At 45.1% G+C, this 20157-nt stretch overlaps 1 protein-coding gene across 4 annotated transcripts in view; it reads right to left on the bottom strand.

Annotated features, from left to right (window-relative positions):
• Nucleotides 1-1364: 1364 nt before the first annotated feature.
• The window catches only part of NEGR1 (neuronal growth regulator 1), an 846141-nt gene continuing 827348 nt past the window's right edge, over nucleotides 1365-20157 (bottom strand). For all 4 annotated transcript variants that reach the window (XM_077450476.1, XM_077450477.1, XM_077450479.1 and 1 more), the window contains one exon: nucleotides 1365-7938. In XM_077450476.1, coding sequence (XP_077306602.1) covers nucleotides 7814-7938 — 125 coding nt within the window. In that variant the 3' untranslated portion in view covers nucleotides 1365-7813. The remainder of the gene's footprint in view (nucleotides 7939-20157) is intronic.

Here is a 20157-nt window from a genome sequence, read left to right as displayed (position 1 = left end):
GGAAAGCGGTTAAACGCTGGGATAAGTGTATAAATGTAGCAGGGGAGTATATCGGAAAATAAATGCAGTTTCCAATTTGTCCTTTTATTATATAATCTCAAATGTCCCAGTTTGACTTGAACGCCCCTCGTAGAATGTCACAATTCCCAAGAATCCAAATATCTAATCTGCAGTTACATTTTTCATAATTTTTTTAAATTATTTTGTGATAATTACACTCTATTTTTATTGCCTAGACCAGCCTTTCTCAACCTTTTCAGCACAAAGGAACCCTTGAAATAGTTCTCTGGTCTCAGGGAACACCTGCTAAAAATGAGAAATCTACAACTCATGATACATTAGTGTGATGTTCAGTGGGAAGAATGGTCCTTATGCTCCATACACACGATCGGACTTTCCGCCAACAAAACCATTGATTTTTGTTCGAAGGATGTTGGCTCTAACTTTGTCTTGCATACACACGGTCACACAAATGTTGGCCAACAATTACGAACATAGTGACATACAAGACATATGCGATATCTCCATTACGGACGCTAGTTATATCTCCGTCTTCGTATTTGATACCGAGCATGCATTGACTTTTGTCCAACGGACTTGTGTACACACGCTCGGAAAGTCCGACAACAAACATTTGTTGGCGGAAAATTTGAGAACCTGCTAGCCAATATTTCTGGTGGAAAGTCCGACAACAAATGGTCGGATTTTCCGCCAACAAGCTCACATCCAACACACAGTCGGAAAGTCTGATTGTGTGTACGGGGCATTACACTTGTGGTCATTGGAAATAATCACCTCCTAAAGGCCCATACACACAATCTGACTTTTTGACAACAAACATGCAAATTAGTTGTTTTATGGCAACATCCGACCGTGTGTACACTCCATCGCACAAACATTTTCGGTTTTCATCGGACAAATGTTGGCTGTGCGAACAAACTTTTCGACAACATAAGTCCGATGTGTACAGAAAACCATTGAACTTTACAAACACGCATGCTCAGAACTAATGCAAAAGATCAGACAACAATACAAAAGTTGACCAAAGGTGGCGGTAAAGAGCAGAAAAACCATGTGATTTGGTGCAAGTTGGCTGAAAAAATCAGATTGTGTGTATGCAATACAAGTTCATGGCCAATGCCCTTTGTACAGAAATCCACGGTAAAGTTTGTTTAAAGTCCGATCATGTGTATGAGGCTTTACAGATAGCTGAAAAGATCAATGGTAACTTATCTGAGAGGCAGAATTTGCCCAATGCTGAAGGAACCCCTAGCAACCTCTGGAAGAACCCTAAGGTTCCGCGGGGACCCTGGTTGAGAATCAGTGGCTTAGACAGAAGCGACACAAACAGAGTCAGTAGACGGTTTTTGGTTTTTACCAGTTTTTATTTTCCGCTGAGTAGACCCATTTCCAAATATATCCACTTTTTTCTTGACTATTTTAGCTAGTTTCACAAATTCAGTACAAAATCAAGTGCAAAACAATACAGATTCCATGAAGTATTGGATGGATGATAAAATGGATTGTCACATTCTCGTTTGCACAACATTTTTTTTTTTTTTTTAAAAGAATTTTGAATAATACTTATTTTTATTTATTTTTTTTGAAGAGAAATAGCTCTGAAATCACAAAACACACATGAGAATTGTGCTATAATCAGGGTTCGGAAAAAACGTGGAGTGGGTGTTTTATACCAAGAAGCTCAGTGATAGACACTGTTGAACAAGGCCATTTTTATTTTTTAATTTTTTTTTCAGGAAGAGTAGTAGCATAGGTGCTAAACCCTAGAGGGCGCTAGAGTCCTGTCCCCCTATCTGCGTTTCCTCCGGTTCATCAAACAGAACGTTTCATCATTTCTGCAACAGTATGCGCACACAAGCTTTTTTTTAATTGCTTCAACAAAACAGGGAGAATGAGACATAAACATGGATTACGTTACTGTCATTTTGTCCATTTGTAATACTTTTTTTCAAAGCAATACTTCTGTTTCTAATCTTTTTGAAGTTTTTTTTTTTTTTCTGCTTCTAGATGCTTTTCCCATGATTATAACGAAACAAATGAGTTTTAATCTGCTTTTAACAGGAGGAAATGTTAGAAACAACCAAACAGATCAAAACAGCAGCATGGTACGGTTTTAAAAAACAAAGAAAGCATAAACAAATCACAAATAAATGATGATATGGTGGCGGATAAGCAGGATGTTTTTCATAGGCCTGGATCAAAAAATGTGATTGAAAAATGCCTAGTGTGTATAAAGTTAGATTTAAAAAGAAAAAAAAATGGAAATTGGAATCTTCAAAGCAAAAAAAAGGTGCGCTCCATTGATTTCACAGTGGAGGTATCTTAAGGCTGCCTGTTTGCAAAAATGCCTACATTTCATAAAACAATTCATTTTTTGCTGGTCACAGAGGCAAAATCTCGGTGTGGCTTGTAGACTTGGGTAGGCTTTGGAAGAGTAGGGTGTAGCACATTTTGATTCATGGTTGTTGGCTAATATGGTGGGACAAAAGACAATAGGAAAAGTGCGGCTTTCCCTGCAATTGTAAACAAAGTTTTGCTGAATAACGTGAGCATCCTACAGACAGGGAACTTGAAATTGGCATATTGATCACATATTTTGACGGGCTTCCAAAGTGCAAGTACCAAAAAGTTTTTGATAACTGAAGAAGTCGGATTTGGATTTTTATTAATATGTTTTGTTTTACAGGGGAGAACTACACTATATTGTCAAACGTTTTGGGACACCTGCCTTTACATACAAATGAACTTTAATGGCATCCCAGTCTTAAGCCTTGTACACACGGTCGGAGAATCTGTCGGAATGTGTCCTATCGGACCGTGCCGTCGGATAATCCGACTGTGTGTGGTATGCATCGAACTGATTCCGTCCGAATCTCCGTCGGACCCAATTTTTCAACATGTTGGAAATATTTCCCGACCAACTGGGCCGCTCGGACCTAATCTGATCATGTGTAGAGCATTTTGATCGGACCAAGTGCCACGCATGCTCAGATCAAATTCCTACATCAAAGCTATTGGCTACTAGCCTGAATGTAGTCCCATCGTAACGAAATTACGTCATCACGTTCTGAAAGATCGGATTTTTCGCCAACTTTGTCCGACCGTGTGTATGCAACAGTTTCGGACAAGATCCGACGGACAAAATCCGACGGGCAGAATCCGACGGATTTGGTTGTGGAAATCTCCGACCGTGTGTACAGGGGCTAAGTCCGTAGGGTTCAGTATTGAGTTGGCCCACCCTTTGCATCAACTCTTCTGGGAAGGCTGTCCACAAGGTTTAGGAGTGGCCATCCCCAAACTGTTCCCACAAAGTTGGAAGCATGAAATTGTGCAAAATGTCTTGGTATGCTGATGCCTTAAAAGTTCCCTTCACTGAAACTAATGGGCCAAGCCCAACCCCTGAAAAACAACCCCACACCATAACCCCCCCCCCCCTCCACCAAATTATTTGGACCAGTGCGCAAAGCAAGGTCCATAAAGACATGGATGAGCGAGTTTGGGGCGGAGGAACTTGACTGGCCTGAATAGATTCCTGACCTCAACCCGATAGAACACCTTTGGGATGAATTAGAGCGGGGACTGCGAGCCAGGCCTTCTCGTACAACATCAGTGCCTGACCTCACAAATGCGTTTCTGGAAGGATGGTCAAACGTTCCCATAAACACACTTCTAAACCTTGTGGACAGCCTTCCCAGAAGAGTTGAAACTGTTATGGATGCAAAGGGTGGGCCAACTCATTATTGAACCCTACGGACTAAGACTGGGATGCCAATAAAGTTCATGTGTGTGTAAAGGCAGGCGTCCCAATATTTCTGACAATATAGTGTAAATTTAGTGCATTGCCCCATCTTCCTAGGTGCTGTGTAAAGCCAGCCATAAACTGTTTAAATCTTGGCCAGTTCAGCAGGAGCCCAGATTCAAACCATGTACGAGCAGGCTGATTGTATCGAAGTTGATCACTCAATACAGCCAGCCTGTTGGAATATTTATGTAATTATAACTAGGGGCTATAGTAGCTAGCAATAATCACTGTGTGTTCTCCCAGCAGGGATGGCTCCCCCATTCCCCCCCCCCCCCCGATCGGTGGGAGGGTTCCAACAATTATCTTTCCTGCAACAGAAAGAAAATCATTCTATGGCTGGCTTAAAGGAGAAGTACAACCAAAGCTCATTTGTAGTGCCGTTCAGTCTGCACTCCTGTGACCCGTTTTCAGTAGACAGCCAAAGCCCGCTGTCGGCTGACCTCACAGAGCCGGTCCAGGCTCCGGCAAGATCGTGAGAATGAAATCTGGATCCGCCCACATGCCTAGACCGGCCTCTCAGTGAGCTGCTGAGAGCCTGAGCTGGCCACTCCCACCCCCTCCACAGCCCAGCGCTCCTGTGAGCGTGGGGGGGGGGGGGCGGAGCAGAGAGTGGTGAGGGACAGTCACCAGCTCTCTGCTCGAGGTTTGAGAACTGAGCGATCTGTGGTGTTTGATCGCTCGGTTCTCAATGTTAGCCAGCGGGGGACAGATGCAGCATCCACATAGGTAAGTATGATTCTGCAAAAAAAAATCAAAAACATACTTCTCTTTTAAGGCAAGCTTCAAGATCGGACAAGGCACCCTCTATCCCATTACTGTCCGAACACACAGATAACAGGGAGATGGCTGCTTTGACAGATAGCACTTTTCTCCATCTTGAAGCACTTGTCTGCTTCAATGGAACATTTTAGCTGACACCCACCCTCCCCCGGCATTCTTGGGGGTATGCGACACATACTAGCATATTATGACATTGTCTTGCAAGGGATTTATTTTTTTCCATCAACTAGCGGTTTACTACCGCTTTAGGTGCTTGGAAAAAGGGCCATTTGTCGAAGCAGCCTTCTTGTTATTTTGGTTGGACAGTTGTGGAGGGAGGGGGGGCACCTTGTCCGACCTCACAGCTTGACTTAGACGTGTTATGCCGCGTACACACAGTCGGATTTTCCGACAGCAAATGTTCAATGTGAGCTGGTTGTCGTAAAGTCCGACCGTGTGTACGCTCCATCGAACATTTGCTGTTGGAATTTCCACCAACAAATGTTTGATAGCAAGTTCTCAAATTTCGATTGTGTGTACACAAGTCCGTCGCAAAAAAGTTCACGCATGCTCTGAATCAAGCAGAAGGAACTTCCTTTTTCTCGGCTCGTCGTACATGTTGTAAATAGTTAGTCAGGTTGAAAAAAGACACAAGTCCATCCAGTTCAACCAATGCACGTCACCGCGTTCTCGCGTTCGGAATTTTTGGCCAACATTTGTGTGATGGTGTGTATGCAATACAAGTTTGAGACAGCATCCTTCGAACAAAAATCCACTGTTTTGTTGTCGGAAGATCCGATTGTGTGTACGCGGCATATTACTTTGTCCCCTGTAGAACAGAACACCCAAGTGAGACTTCTTCTTTAAGTGATCCAAAACACTAATGTAATGTACTTGGGAACCCCACCATACTACATTCTGTCCCCTGGGGACCTTTTCCCCACCCAGTTATTGGAGAATGCTACCCAAAACTCTGCTTTCCAAGACAACGCATATAAGTCTTTTATATCCATTATCTATAGAATTCAGATTATCCATGAATTGCAGGAGAACACACGAAAAACTAAATGTGATTGGCTGTTATGGGGCTGCAAAAACTATTTAAGCTCATTCTTTCCCCAGTCTCGAGTTACCCATTGGAACTCCAGATGGCTATTTTTATTTCTAAAATTTGTCATCCCTGTAGGTTGGTGGCCCAGGGCAAATACATATGTGGCATATACTAAAAAAAAATGACAAAATCTTCCAGATTTTCAACTATCTTTTTTTTAAGGGCATCTGTCATGGCAGAAATATCGTTTTCCATTGGTGACATTTTAGAGCAACTGTCCAGGAACAAGTAGGTCACTCAAAATGCAGTACAACGAAGGTTAAGGATGATGACCCAGAAACTTTTTCTTGTTAAAAAAATGATTGGCAATGGTAGCTTTCATATTTCTGTCACAACAAATCTCCTCTAAGCCCTTGTACACACAGTCGGACATTCCGACAACAAAATCTGTCACGGTTGGACAAGGTTGTTGGAAAATCCGATCGTTCAGAGCGTGATGATGTTATTTCATTACGACGGGACTACGTTCAGGCTAGTAGCCAATAGCTTTGGTCTAGGAATTTGATCTGAGCATGCGTGGCACTTTGTCTGATCGGAATTCTCTACACATGATCGGACAAAGTCCGATCGGATCATGTTGTCGGAAAGTTTTATAGCCAAGCTCTTAAACTTGGTCCGTCGGATATTCCGACGGAAACAGTCTGATGGAGCCCACACACTGTTGGATTATCTGACAACACGGTCCGATCGGACATTTTTCCATCGGAATGTCTGCCCGTGTGTACAAGGGCTAAGGCACCATCAAAATTCTCAAGTGTGGTGTTTCGAAGTCCTGCTCTTCATACGAAGGATGTAGCCAAAAATCTAGAAAGGAGCACCAAAACATTTTGCACTTTGGAACCATGGTGGTCCAGAAACAGAAGCTGAGCTCCTGGAAGTTTGGTGTATTCCTTTTTTTTTTTTTTTTTTTGGGTTCTCTTGATCTTGTGGAACCTATGCTGTACTGTAATCACTTACATAGCCCAATCTAACACCAGTGAGTCCTATAGACAATGCAGATAGGAGGCACACCTACCCCAACCTCAAAACGACCCCCTGCTATCGTGCCATCTTTTAAGCTTTGTTTTTCCGCCTACAAAAGCTGCGTTACGTCAGAATCATGGAATTTGTGTACTCTGTATGGGTTTTTAAAGAACACTGCATTTGAACATTGGCAGAGGAATGGACATTTTTATTAGCACACATAGAAGTCTTTCACACTTGGGTGGCTGCTTGAGATGAAATCCTAAAAATATTCTCTGTACATTTCAACAATTTTATATATATAGACTGAACCCCCTTTAAGCTAGTAAAACCCATCTGAATAATAAAAAAAAAAAAAAAAAAAAAACAACAACAAAAAAAAAATAAACGAATTAAAACTTTATGAAGGCACACCCATGCGAAACATACAAGTATAAACGGAAAATGTATTTTTTTTTGTTCTTTGAAAAAAAAAAATTTTTTTTTTTTATAATACTGATCGCGGATACCAACATATTAAACTTGCAGTTGATCTAGCTAAATGAAACGGTTGTAATCTTTTGAAGGCAATATTTTGTCATTAAACTGGAAACTGTTTCATATGCATGAGTTCAAGATGTTATTTCGCACAAAAAAAAAAAAAAAAAAAGGCATGAGACTGCAAGCCTCAGAACGTTAAATAATATTATTTTTCTGTGCAATGATCCTCTGGTCCTGTTTAAGTTTAAGGGGTTTCTTTTTTTTTTTTGAATTTTTTTATGTTTGTAAACCGAAGCCCGCACTTATCGCCGTCAAACTTATTTTTTTTTTTTCCAAAAAGTTGTAAATTACAAATGTGAAGTCACAACTAATTGCCTCTAAAAGTAATTTCAGAGCTGTTACAGTTAGACTTTTTCATTTTTGTTTTTCTTAAAAAAAGGGGACAATGTGTACTGCGTCACAAGGGAATGCAGCTAATCAGAAAAAAAAAAAAAAAAAAAAAAGAAGAATTAAAGTATTTACAAAAATGAACAATTCTAAAGAAGCCGACCATCCCCCACATGTATTCGCGGCTGCTTACATCCAGCGCCGCTTCAAAGAGACCGCACCAGATCGCATCCGGTCTATATAAGCACCTTCACAGACATCTTTAAAGCCTTTTGTATGGTTCTGTGTGTTTATTGTATAATGACGTTTTTCAGGTAGATTATGCTCGTGAAAGAAGAGAGCGTCAACACGAGGTACCAACAGGAAAAGAGGATTTCTGCTCGTCCTGTAATGCCGTATTGGGCTGTGCTGGGAGCTGGAAAGACACAAAGAAAAGAGAAAAAGAGGTAAGTATTTTTCTTTTAAACGGCCACATTTCAAGCATAAAATTCATATGGGTCATGGAGAAAATGCGAAAAAAAACAAACACATAAAGCTCCTAGCATTAAAGTGATTGTAAAGACTTGTTATACTAAACATGTTATACTTACCTCCTCTGTGGTGGTTTTGCACAGAGCAGCCCAGATCCTCCTCTTCTCGGGTCCCTCTTCGACCTAGCATTACAAGCCATCAGCTGGTATTTGGAATGTGATACCACTCTTAGCCCTTGTACACACGGTCGGAGAATCCGTCGGAATGTGTCCTATCGGACCGTGTTGTTGGATAATCCGACTGTGTGTGGTATGCATCGGACTGATTCCGTCTGAATATCTGTCGGACCCAATTTTCCAACTTGTTGGAAATATTTTCCGACAAACTGGTCCGATCGGACATACTCCGATCATGTGTAGAGAATTCCAATCGGACAAAGTGCCACGCATGCTCAGATCAAATTCCTACACCAAAGCTATTGGCTACTAGCGTGAACGTAGTCCCGTCGTAACGAAATAACATCATCACGTTCTGAACGATAGGATTTTCCGACAACTTGGTCCGACCGTGTGTATGCAACCGTTTCGGACACAATCTGTCGGACAAAATCCGTGGGACAAAATCCAACGGATTTGGATGGCAGAATATCCGACCGTGTGTACAGGGGCTTAGTCTCGAATGTAGGCAGTTCATTTTGGATGTTTTGCAATAATTACTAACCCACAATTATTTTTCCTTCAATGGAGATTGGCTTCTCCAAAAATGTGGTGCTGCCATGGGAGCCAAATTTTTGCCCTCACTGGCAAACCAGATACGTTTTTGATGCTGCCAATCCCTTCAGACCCTCTATTAAAATGTTTTCTTGCTACATTAATGACCTGATCTTCATTGTGGATGTGAGCCTTGGCGCTCTTGATGAATTTTTTATATATCTTAATCAGAATGATATGAGTCTTCAGTTTACAGGACATTGTGATAGGAAGGACATCACCTTTCTTGATGTCCATTTGTGTGGGGTTAACACATGCAATCACACTAGTCTCTATAGAACTATCTGGGAACACCCTGCTCATGGCTAAGTCTGGCCACCCCCCACATACCATTAGGGGTATTCCTGTTGGTCAATTTCTCAGGGTTCGCAGAATCTGTAATGACCAGCACACTTATGACAGGGAAGCACAGTCTCTTTATCATTGTTTTCTGCAAAGGGGCTATCCAGCTAGCTACCATAACCCCGGTATACTCTTCTTCAGTCAGCGGTCCGGTTTCCGATAATAGTGGTCTCTGCGGCGGATTCACTGCGAGATCACTTTTATCGGCGGTGGGAGAGGGGCCCCTGCCGTGATCCGGGGCCCTCCGCCACTTACCGGAGCTGTCAGCAGCTGCGGAGGCGATCGGATCCTCTTCATTGCTGGGCATGGCCCTCACCCGTCTTCATACCATTGCAGGGCAGAAGCAACGTCAAAACGTCACTTCCGCCCATAGCTCTTAAAGGGCCATTTTTTTTATAGAATTTTTGTGTAAATATGAGATGTGAGGTCTTTTTGACTCCAGATCTCATATTTAAGAGGTCCTGTCATTTTTTTTTTATTACAAGGGATGTTTCACAATATAAAAAAAAATGGGCTAACTTTACTGTTATTGTTTAATTTGAAAGTTTCTTTTTTCCAAAAAAAGTGTGCTTGTAAGACCACTGCGCAAATATGGTGTGACAGAAAGTATTGCAACGGCCGCCATTTTATTCTCTAGGATGTTAGAAAAAAAAATGTATAATGTTTGGGGGTTCTAAGTATTTTCTAGCAAAAAAAAAAATGTTTTTAACTCTTAAACAACAAATCTCAAAATGAGGCTCCATCCTTAAGTGGTTTAACTAGTTGCTGACCGCCAGCTGTCAAATGACGGCCAGGCGGCGCACTTATTGTGGCGGGAGGCCGTCATATGACGGCCTCCTGTTTAAACAGGGAATGCGCGCGATCGAGCGCGCGCATCCCTGTTTCTTCGGTGGCGGCGTGTCACGGGACACCGCTCGCCACCGAAGGGGGTGAACAGCCATTTGTTATGGCTGTTTACCACGTGATCGGCCGTGATGAAGTCACGGCCGATCACAGATGGTCACACCCCGAACGTGCACGTTGCATGCGCGCAATCGCGAGCGCGCTGCGCGTGCACGTCGGTGGCGGCGTGTTCCCCGGGAACACTGCTCGTCACCGACGCTGGTAAACAGCCATTGGCCGGCTGTTTACCCACGTGATCGGCTGTGATCCTTTCACAGCCGATCACAAAAATGTAAACAAACTGCGGTAACGGGATGTTACCGGGTTCTCCTCCTCACACACCGATCGTGTGTGAGGAGGAGATTGCGGTAACATCTCGTTACCGCATACAGTGTACACCAATCATACTGATTGCCCCCCCCCCCAATAAAGAGGACCTGTCACCACCCATCATAGTACCTGTCAATCACAGTCCATCAGAGTACCTGTCACAGTCCATCAGAGTATTTGAGTACCTGTCACAGCACATCAGAGTACCCGAGTACCTGTCACAGCCCATCAGAGTACCTGTCAGCCCATCAGAGTACCCGAGTACCTGTCACAGCCCATCAGAGTACCCGAGTACCTGTCACAGCCCATCAGAGTACCCGAGTACCTGTCACGGCACATCAGAGTACCTGTCACGGCACATCAGAGTACCCGAGTACCTGTCACGGCACATCAGAGTACCCGAGTACCTGTCACGGCCCATCAGGGTACCCGAGTACCTGTCACAGTCCATTAGAGTACCGAGTACCTGTCACAGTCCATCAGGGTACCCGAGTACCTGTCACAGTCCATCAGGGTACCCGAGTACCTGTCACAGTCCATTAGAGTACTGAGTACCTGTCACAGTCCATTAGAGTACCCGAGTACCTGTCACAGTCCATTAGAGTACCGAGTACCTGTCACAGTCCAATAGAGTACCGAGTACCTGTCACAGTCCATTAGAGTACCGAGTACCTGTCACAGTCCATCAGGGTACCCGAGTACCTGTCACAGCCCATCTGAGTACCCGAGTACCTGTTCCAGTCCATCTGTGTACCAGAGTACCTGTCACAGTCCATCTGAGTACCCGAGTACCTGTCACAGTCCATATGAGTACCTGTCACCGCCCTTCAGAGTACCCAAATACCAGTCACCAAACCATCAGAGTACCTGTCACCAGGCCATCAGAGTACCCGAGTACCTGTCACCAGGCCATCAGAGTACCCGAGTACCTGTCACCAGGCCATCAGAGTACCCGAGTACCTGTCACCAGGCCATCAGAGTACCCGAGTATCTGTCACCAGGCCATCAGAGTACCCGAGTACCTGTCACCAGGCCATCAGAGTACTCGAGTACCTGCCACCAGGCCATCAGAGTACCCGAGTACCTGCCACCAGACCATCAGAGTACCCGAGTACCTGTCACCAGACCATCAGAGTACCCGAGTACCTGTCACCAGGCCATCAGAGTACCCAAGTACCTGTCACCAGGCCATCAGAGTACCCGAGTACCTATTTGCAGCCCATGTCTCATAGAATATACGTTGGGGTGTTTGCTTTCCAAAATGGGGTCATTTTGTGGGTAATTTCACTGTCCTGGTGGTCCAGGACCTTCAAAAGTGTGATGGGTAGGAATGAAATGAGATGTGTCATTTATGCTCCTAGAACGCCTGAACGTACTACTTCAATGTTCGGCCTCTCTATGTGGCCAGGCTGTGTAAAAGTCCTACACATGTGGTATCGCCATACTCGGGAGGAGTAGCAGAATGTATTTTGGGGTGTAATTTTTGCTATATACATGCTATGTGTTAGAAATATCTTATAAATTGACAATTTTGTGTAAAAAAAAATGCGTTTTAATTTTTTTCCACATATTCCAAAAACTTCTGGAAAAAAATGAACCGTTCAAAAGACTCATTATGCCTCACAGATTATACGTTGGGGTGTTTGCTTTCCAAAATGGGGTCATTTTATGGGAAATTCCATTGTCCTGGTACTCCAGGGCCTTCAAAAGTGTAATAGGTGGTTGAGACACGAGATGCGTAATTTTTGCTCGTAGAACGTCTGAAGGTACTACATCAATGTTGGTGCTCTGTATGTGGCCAGGCTGTGTAAAAGTCTCACACATGTGGTATCGCCGTACTCGGGAAGAGTAGCAGAATGTATTTTGGGGTGTAATTTGTTGTATGCATATGCTGTGTGTGAGAAATAACCTGATAATATGACAATTTAGTAAAAAAAAATAAAAAATCTTCATTTTGCAAAGAATTGTGGGAAAAGATGACAACTTAAAAAAACTCACCATGCTACTTACTTAATACCTTGGAATGTCTACTTTGTAAAAAGGGGTCATTTGGGGGGTATTTGTACTTTCCTGACTTGTTAGTGTCTCAAGAAATGAGATACACCTGATATACTGAAGGCCTGATCAGAAGTGATCAATTTTCAGTGATTGGCACCATAGTTTGTAGACTCTATAACTTTCACAAAGACCAAATAATATATACTAATGTGGGTTATTTTTACCAAAGATATGTAGCAGTATAAATTTTGGCCAAAATTTATGAAGAAAAATTACTAATTAGCAAAAATTTATGACAGAAACGAAGAAAAAGGCATTTTTTTTCACAAAATTTACGTTTTATTTTATTTATAGCACAAAAAATAAAAAACCCACTAGTGATTAAATACCACTAAAAGAAAGCTCTATTTGTGTGGAAAAAAGGACGCAAGTTTCATATGGATACAGTGTAGGATGACTGAGTAATTGTCATTCAAACTGTGAGAGCGCTGAAAGCTGAAAATTGGTCTGGTCAGGAAGGGGGTGTAACTGCACTGTATTGAGGTGGTTAAGGAGAATAATACAAAAGAAAAGATTAGTTAACCCCACAAGTGATTTTTTTTTACCACTATTATTTCTTTATATCGGCTTTTGAAATGTTCAGATGCAGCAATTTAGAAATTGGATGAAAGGTTTAGCGCTGGGAAACACTTTTTGAAAGATAAAAAGTGAATTTCTATACAACTATATACTATATACATCAGACCAAAATGAGGGACAAATGAGGAGGAAAAGAGGGACAGGGGGGCTTTGTTCCAAATCAGGGACAGTCCCTCGAAATCAGAGACAGTTGGAAGCTATACCTGAGGGCAGTCATTTCCCTGGGTATAAGTACAGGTTTACAACCAAGTTAGTGCTAGACCCTATCACTGCCATTTAACAGTTCAGACAATTGCAGAGCTCCTAACACAAGTGGAGGCTCCAGAATATCAAATGGAGAGCACGGTAATTGGCACTATTATTATTATTATTATAATACAGGTTTTATATAGCGCCAACAGTTTGCTCAGCGCTTTATAACATGAGGGCAGACATTACAGTTACATTACAATTTGGTACAAGAGCAATCAGAGGGCCCTGCTCGTTAGAGCTTACAATCTAAAAAGGAAGGGGCAATTGATACAAAAGGTAATGGCACTAGGAATGGGCTCAGGCAGGTTTGGACACAAGCCCGAGTCTGCCTGAGCTATCCCACCAGGAATCTATCAAAGTTGACAGCCAGGCATGCCCCGCCCTGTAGTCGCACTTATACACGCAGGGCAGGACTTACCATTGGGCTTGACTGGGCTCAAGCCCATGGGCCCCACCAAATAGGGGGCCCCGCAGAGATACATAGCCGAGTGTACTCAGCTCGGCTCCGCTCACACTCACGCCCAGTCCCGCCCTATGATGGACATAACACAGGGACTGGGCGTGAACGTGAGCCAAGCTGAGTACACTCGGTTACTCTCTTCCCCCATCGGGGACAGCGACAGGACCCGAGAGCCGCCAAGAGGACCCGAGAGCCACCGAGATGCGCCATTTTTAAACTTCAAGACTGCAATGACAAGGCTACAAATGACAAGGCTACAAATGACACTGGGGCAAGGCTGCAGATGACAAGGCTACACTGACAAGGCTGCAATGACACTGGACAAGGCTGCAGATGGATGGGCAAGGCTGCCGATGGACACTGATAAGGCTGCATTGATAGGCATTTAAATGTAAGTTTTTTTCCTTAAACTTCCCTCCTAAAAGTTTTTTCCTTAACCCTTTCATGACTAAGCCTATTTTTGGCATTTGGTGTTTACAAGTTAAAATCCATATTTTTTGCTAGAAAATTACTTGGAACCCCCAAACATTATATATATTTTTTTAGCAGAGACTCTTGAGAATAAAACGGCGATTGTTGCAATATTTTATGTCACACAGTATTTGCGCAGCGGTGTTTTAAACGCAACTTTTTTGGAAAAGGGACACTTTCATGAATTAAAAAAACGAAACAGTAAAATTAGCCCAATTTTTTTGCATAATGTGAAAGATAATGTTACGCCGAGTAAATAGATACCAAACATGTCACACTTTATAATTGCACGCACTCGTGGATTGACGACAAAGTACGGTACCTAAAAATCTCAATAGGCGACGATTTAAAAAATGTTTTACGGTTACCAGGTTTGCGTTACAGAGGAGGTCTAGTACTAGAATTATTGCTCTCACTCTGACGATCGCGGCAATACCTCACATGTGTGATTTGAACAGCGTTTACATATGCAGGCGCGACTTCTGTATGCGTTTTCTTTGCTTCGCGAGCTCGCGGGGAGGGCGGGCGCTTGAAAAAATTTTTTTTTATTTATTTTATTTATATTAAAATAACTAAATTGTTTAAAAAATAAATAAATAAAGTGATCACTTTTATTGCTGTCACAAGGAATGTAAACATCTCTTGTGACAGTAATAGGTGGTGACAGGTACTCTTTATGGAGGGATCGTGGGTCTAAAAGACCCCCCACCCCTCCTTTACACTTCAATGTATTCAGATCGCCGAAAACGGCGATTCTGAATACCGTATATTATTTTAAAACCGGCGCCATTGGCAGCCGAGTAAACGGGAAGTGACGTCATGAAGTTGCTTCCGTGTTTACGATTAGGATACTGGAATGAAGCCGATTACGGCTTTGTTCCAGTTCCTCCCCAACAGCCGGAGGCGTCGGATGTTAAATCGGTGCTCCAGATCGAGTGGGAGCACCGGTAACAGCGGCGAGAGGTGGTGGCGGGAGGGGGGGATGTCCCCTCCCACTCCTCCAGCATAACAGCCGAGCGTCTTTTAGCCGCTTCGGTTGTTATGGGTGGATAGCCAATCGCCCGCTGAAAAAAACGGTACCGGGATGATGACTGCAGGTGCGGGCATCATCCCGGTATAACCCCCGGAAGCCGAGTACGCACATCTGCGTACGCTCGGCGGGAAGGGGTTAAAATCCCATCCTAAACTTCGGGTACGTGTTATACGCCGATAAATCCGATAATGTATATAAGGTTGGGCCCGAAAGTGACTCAAGCCCAGGGGCCCCCATCACCCTAAGTCCTGCCCTGATAATACACGCCTATCTGTTATATACGGCCAGTGCCAGGACAAGGTCATTCAGCGTCCAGGGCAAAGATGCCAAACTGTGCCCCCCTTCCCTTAGGGTTAGGCCGCGTACACACGGGCGGATTGTCTGGCCCAACTTAGTCCGCTGAACCGTGTTTCAGCGGACAATCCGCTCGTGTGTGGGCTTCAGCGGACTTTTTCAGCGGACAGTCTGACGGACTTTGTCTTTCAGAATTTCCGTAATTTTGTCCGTCCAAACTTGGTTTTGTCCGTCCAAACTTGGTTTCAGCGGACAGTCCACTCGTGTGTAGGCAAGTTGGACGGACTAAGTATGGCGCATGCTCAGAGAGGATTTACACGGCCGAAGGTTGCATTGCAGTGTATTGGACGTCGTTTTTCTAGTCCCGTCGTACGTGCTGTACACGTCATCGTGCACGTTTTCAGCGGACTGTCTGTTCATCGTGTGTGGTCAAGTCCATTCATTCAAAAGTTGAACGGACTGTCTGTCGGATTGTCTGACGAACTTAGTTGGGCAGACAATCCGCCCGTGTGTACGCGGCCGTAGGGTCAGGGTGCCTCCATGACTGCAATAAACCATAGAACTCAGGGCAGCCACCCCTCCTGCACACCCCTTTTCCTGGCCCTGCATGCGGCTGCAGGTCAGGAAATGCCTCCTTTGCCTATGATTGGCAGCTTAGACAGCTTTCTGGTGGATAGCTCAGGCAGTTTCGGACTTGTGTCCAAACACACCCGAGTTCATCTATAATTGGCACCATGAGAGATAAGATGAATCCTGAGCAGATGAGCTTAGACAACATTTTTACGACCAAATGGTTCGCTTGAATTGGAAGACGCTGGCCTGTAGCAGGTAGAACTATCAAGGCATATTTTTGTCTGCAAGTATTTACAGAATTCCAATTATAATGAAAAACAAAAAAAAAAAGTCAGTTTATTTGCCAGCAGTAAATGACTTTGAAAGCCAAATTAGGGTCTGTAAGAGTTGCGGGTGCAGCCTAGAAGAGATATCTGCAGCTTATTAAGCAATGCTCTTTAGTTAAGAGAAGCTTTCAGCTGTGACTGAACAGTCCATTTTTAAATAACCTCCATCGTCGGTTCACATTACTGTCCAGCCTGTCCAAATGACAGCCCCACTTTGCAGCTCCGCAGACAATTTTACCTGTCACATGGATAAGCTGACAGCGGGGCTGCTAACTGTAGATTAGAAAACCGCGAACATCCATTTTCATATTGGGGACCTATCAATAGCGTTGGAAGGTTTCGCACCGAGGCACCGATACTTTGAGAAGGAGAAACTCATACCGTCTGACAAGAGAAGGCACATTTACATAGTCTGGGTTTTCATTACATGAAATAAGTGCGTGACCCTTTCATGAATAAGGGTCTTTTACACCTTTATAAGCTGAGAAATTTCAATCAAAGGGCATTTTCCCTTGAGAATTTACCTGAAAATTGAACATTCAAAAAAAGGTGCTTCTGCTACAAGTAATATTTGATTGTCATAATGAGCCTGTAGATAATCTGTCTCCAGAGCAAAGCCCTTACATGTGAGGTGGTGCTATGCTTGTAAATGGTGATGGAGATTCTGAAATTGGTTTGGCCGTCATCAAACCTGCTGCTTGAGGACCGTCCAGTACAATAGTCTGCACCCTGACAATCTGAAGCCATGCCTGCTATGCAGCTGAATAGTACTAAGGTGCCCGCCACAAAAAAGAGTCATCTGGACAGCTTGGTCTGCCATAAATGTCCTGTGCCTCATCCAGGAGCTAGGCAATGCCCGTAGTCAGCTGTCCATCATAACCAGGCCAACTAAAATTGGAAAACCTGCCTTGCTTCCCTCTTCATTTTGCTGAAAACCAGTACTAGAAAGCTAGCATAAGAAGGAGGCGCACCAGCCTAGTAGGATTCTTTTATGAATAAAATAAGTGACAATATACTCATAGAGGAAATACAGTCAAGTGCATGTAATAATTCTCATCACACCATCAGAAACATATCCATCAGCTAGGGCTTACACGTTTTAAGGGTGATGTCCTTAAAATGTGTAACTTTTTAGCTCTGAGTAAGCTGCACCCTAGCTGATGGACACGTGGGGTGATGGGAATTGTTACATGCATGTTGCTAGGTGGGAAAAAGACCAGGGGCTTCAGCCTGAAGGTAAATTTGATAACCCCTCCCACATTTTAAAGTCAGTCCAGTCTATGTGCGGCATCATGGGGTATAAACTTGTTGGTTGCTGCCTGGCTGGGCTGTGGCCTGTTCCAGTGCTGTACGGCTGGCCTCAGTGATAGCACACTGAGTCTGGGCTGAGAGCTCACTTGAGCTGGCTGATCAGTGCCCATCAATGCAGCTCATGAATGCAGCCGGTCAGTGCCCATCAATGCAGCCTCACCAGTGCCCATCACTGCAGCCTCACCAGTGCCCATCAATGCAGCCTGATAAGTGCCCATCAATGCAGCCTCACCAGTGCCCAACAATGTAGCCTCACCAGTGCCCATCAACGCAGTCTCACCAGTGCCCATCAACGCAGTCTCACCAGTGCCCATCAGCTCAGCCTCACCAATGTCCATCAATGCAGCCTTACCTGTGCCCATCAATGCAGCCTCATCAGTGTATATCAGCTTAGCCTCACCAGTGCCCATCAATGTCGCCTCATCCGTGCCTATCAATGCAGACTGATCAGTGCCCATCAATGCAGCCTGATCAGTGCCCATCAATGCAGCCTCACCAGTGCCCATCAATGCACTCTCATCAGTGCCCATCAGCTCAGCCTCACCAATGTCCATCAATGCAGCCTCACCAATGTCCATCAATGCAACCTCACCAGTGCACAATAATGCAGCCTTATCAGGGCCCATCAATGCAACCCGATCAATGCCCATCAGTGCAGCCTTACCTGTGCCATTCAAGCAGCCTCATCAGTGCCCATTAGCTCAGCCTCACCAGTACCCATCAATGCCACCTCATCAGTGCCTATCAATGCAGACTGATCAGTGCCCATCAATGCAACCTGATCAGTGCCCATCAATGCAGGCTGATCAGTGCCTATTAGCTCAGCCTCACAGTGCCCATCAGCACAGACTTGCCAGTGCATGGGGAGAGGAGAGCCGCTGGTTTACACAGAGCGGGGATCTCCCATTTACCCGGTGTGGCCGCTGACCCGCCTCCTGGACTGGCTCCTATGATGGACGTCACATGTCTCAGCATTGGACCACATGCACTTGAATGTATTTCCTTTGTCAGTATATTGTCCCTTATTTTCTTTTCTTTTATTCATTAAAGAGTCCTGTGGCCCTGCTCACAAGCTTACAATTTAAAATGGATGGGCAAATGGTACAAAAGGGTAAAAGACGTAATAGATGAGCTAATGGAGAAAGTAGGAATCCCATTATTAAAAGAGTAATGCCGCGTACACACGTAGCCGACTATCCGACGGACTTAGACTGGCGGACTTCCCGCCAGACTGTCCGTCTGACTTTCCGAACGGGCTACTTGCCCACACACGGCACTTTTTCAGTGGACTAATACGGCGTTCTAAGTCCGCCGTACTATCTGCCCTACTTTTGAAATGAACGGACTCGCCCACACACGCGGAGGAAAGTCCGCTCATTTCGAGCGCGTCTCCAGGTAGGCGGGGCCCGCGAAGGAGACGTCGCTGGCCCCGCCACCTGGTATGGACTTAAAGGGGAACCCCAACGGCAGAAAAAATCGGCGTGGGGGTCCCCCCACGGTCCACATCAGACCCTTGTCCGAGCACGCTACCCGGCCGGCCAGGAAAGGGGAGACAAGCGAGCGCCCCCCCCCCTCCTGAGCCGTACCAGGCCGTGTGCCCTCAACATGGGGGGTGCCTTGGGGAAGGGGGGGCTGCGCGGCCCCCCCACCCCAAAGCACCTTGTCCCCATGTTGATGAGGACAAGGGCCTCTTCCTGAAAACCCTGGCCGTTGGTTGTCGGGGTCTGCGGGCGAGGGGCTTATCGGAATCCGGGAGCCCCCTTTAATAAAAGGGCCCCCGGATACCGGCCCCCCACCCTATGTGAATGAGTATGGGGTACAATGTACCCCTACCCATTCACCTGTAAAATAAAGTACAAAAAAAAACACAACACACAAGATAAAATAGACAAGACCCCCAAAGTCGGAAGAAGAGGCCGCGGCGACGAAGAAGAATGCCGGGCTCCTCCGCTAGCAAAAGAGCTACAAGAAGATAGCGGAGGAGTCTGGCGAGAAGACCCCCGAAGACGGAAGACCCCCGGAGCTGTGCAATAAACTATTTTATCTTGTGTGTTGTGTTTTTTTTTTGTACCTTATTTTACAGGTGAATGGGTAGGGGTACATTTTACCCCATACTCATTCACATAGGGTGGGGGGCCGGTATCCGGGGGCCCCCTTATTAAAGGGGGCTCCTGGATTCCGATAAGCCCCTCGCCCGCAGACCCCGACAACCAACGGCCAGGGTTGTCAGGAAGAGGCCCTTGTCCTCATCAACATGGGGACAAGATGCTTTGGGGTGGGGGGGCCGTGCGGCCCCCTTTCCCTAAGGCACCCCCCATGTTGAGGGCACGCGGCCTGGTAAGGCTCAGGAAGGGGGGCGCTCGCTCGCCCCTCCTTTCCTGGCCGGCCGGGTAGCATGCTTGGACAAGGGTCTGTTGTGGACTTGGGGTTCCCCTTTAAGTCCATACCAGGTGGCGGGGCCAGCGGCGTCTCCTTCGCGGGC

This window comes from Lithobates pipiens, unplaced genomic scaffold (genome assembly GCF_037356315.1).
Source record: "Lithobates pipiens isolate NorthernLeopardFrog02 unplaced genomic scaffold, aLitPip1_a1.2 Scaffold_23, whole genome shotgun sequence".
Classification (NCBI taxonomy): Eukaryota; Metazoa; Chordata; class Amphibia; order Anura; family Ranidae; genus Lithobates; species Lithobates pipiens.
Note: the sequence above shows the minus strand (reverse complement) of the source record. Positions and strands in the feature narration are given on the sequence as shown.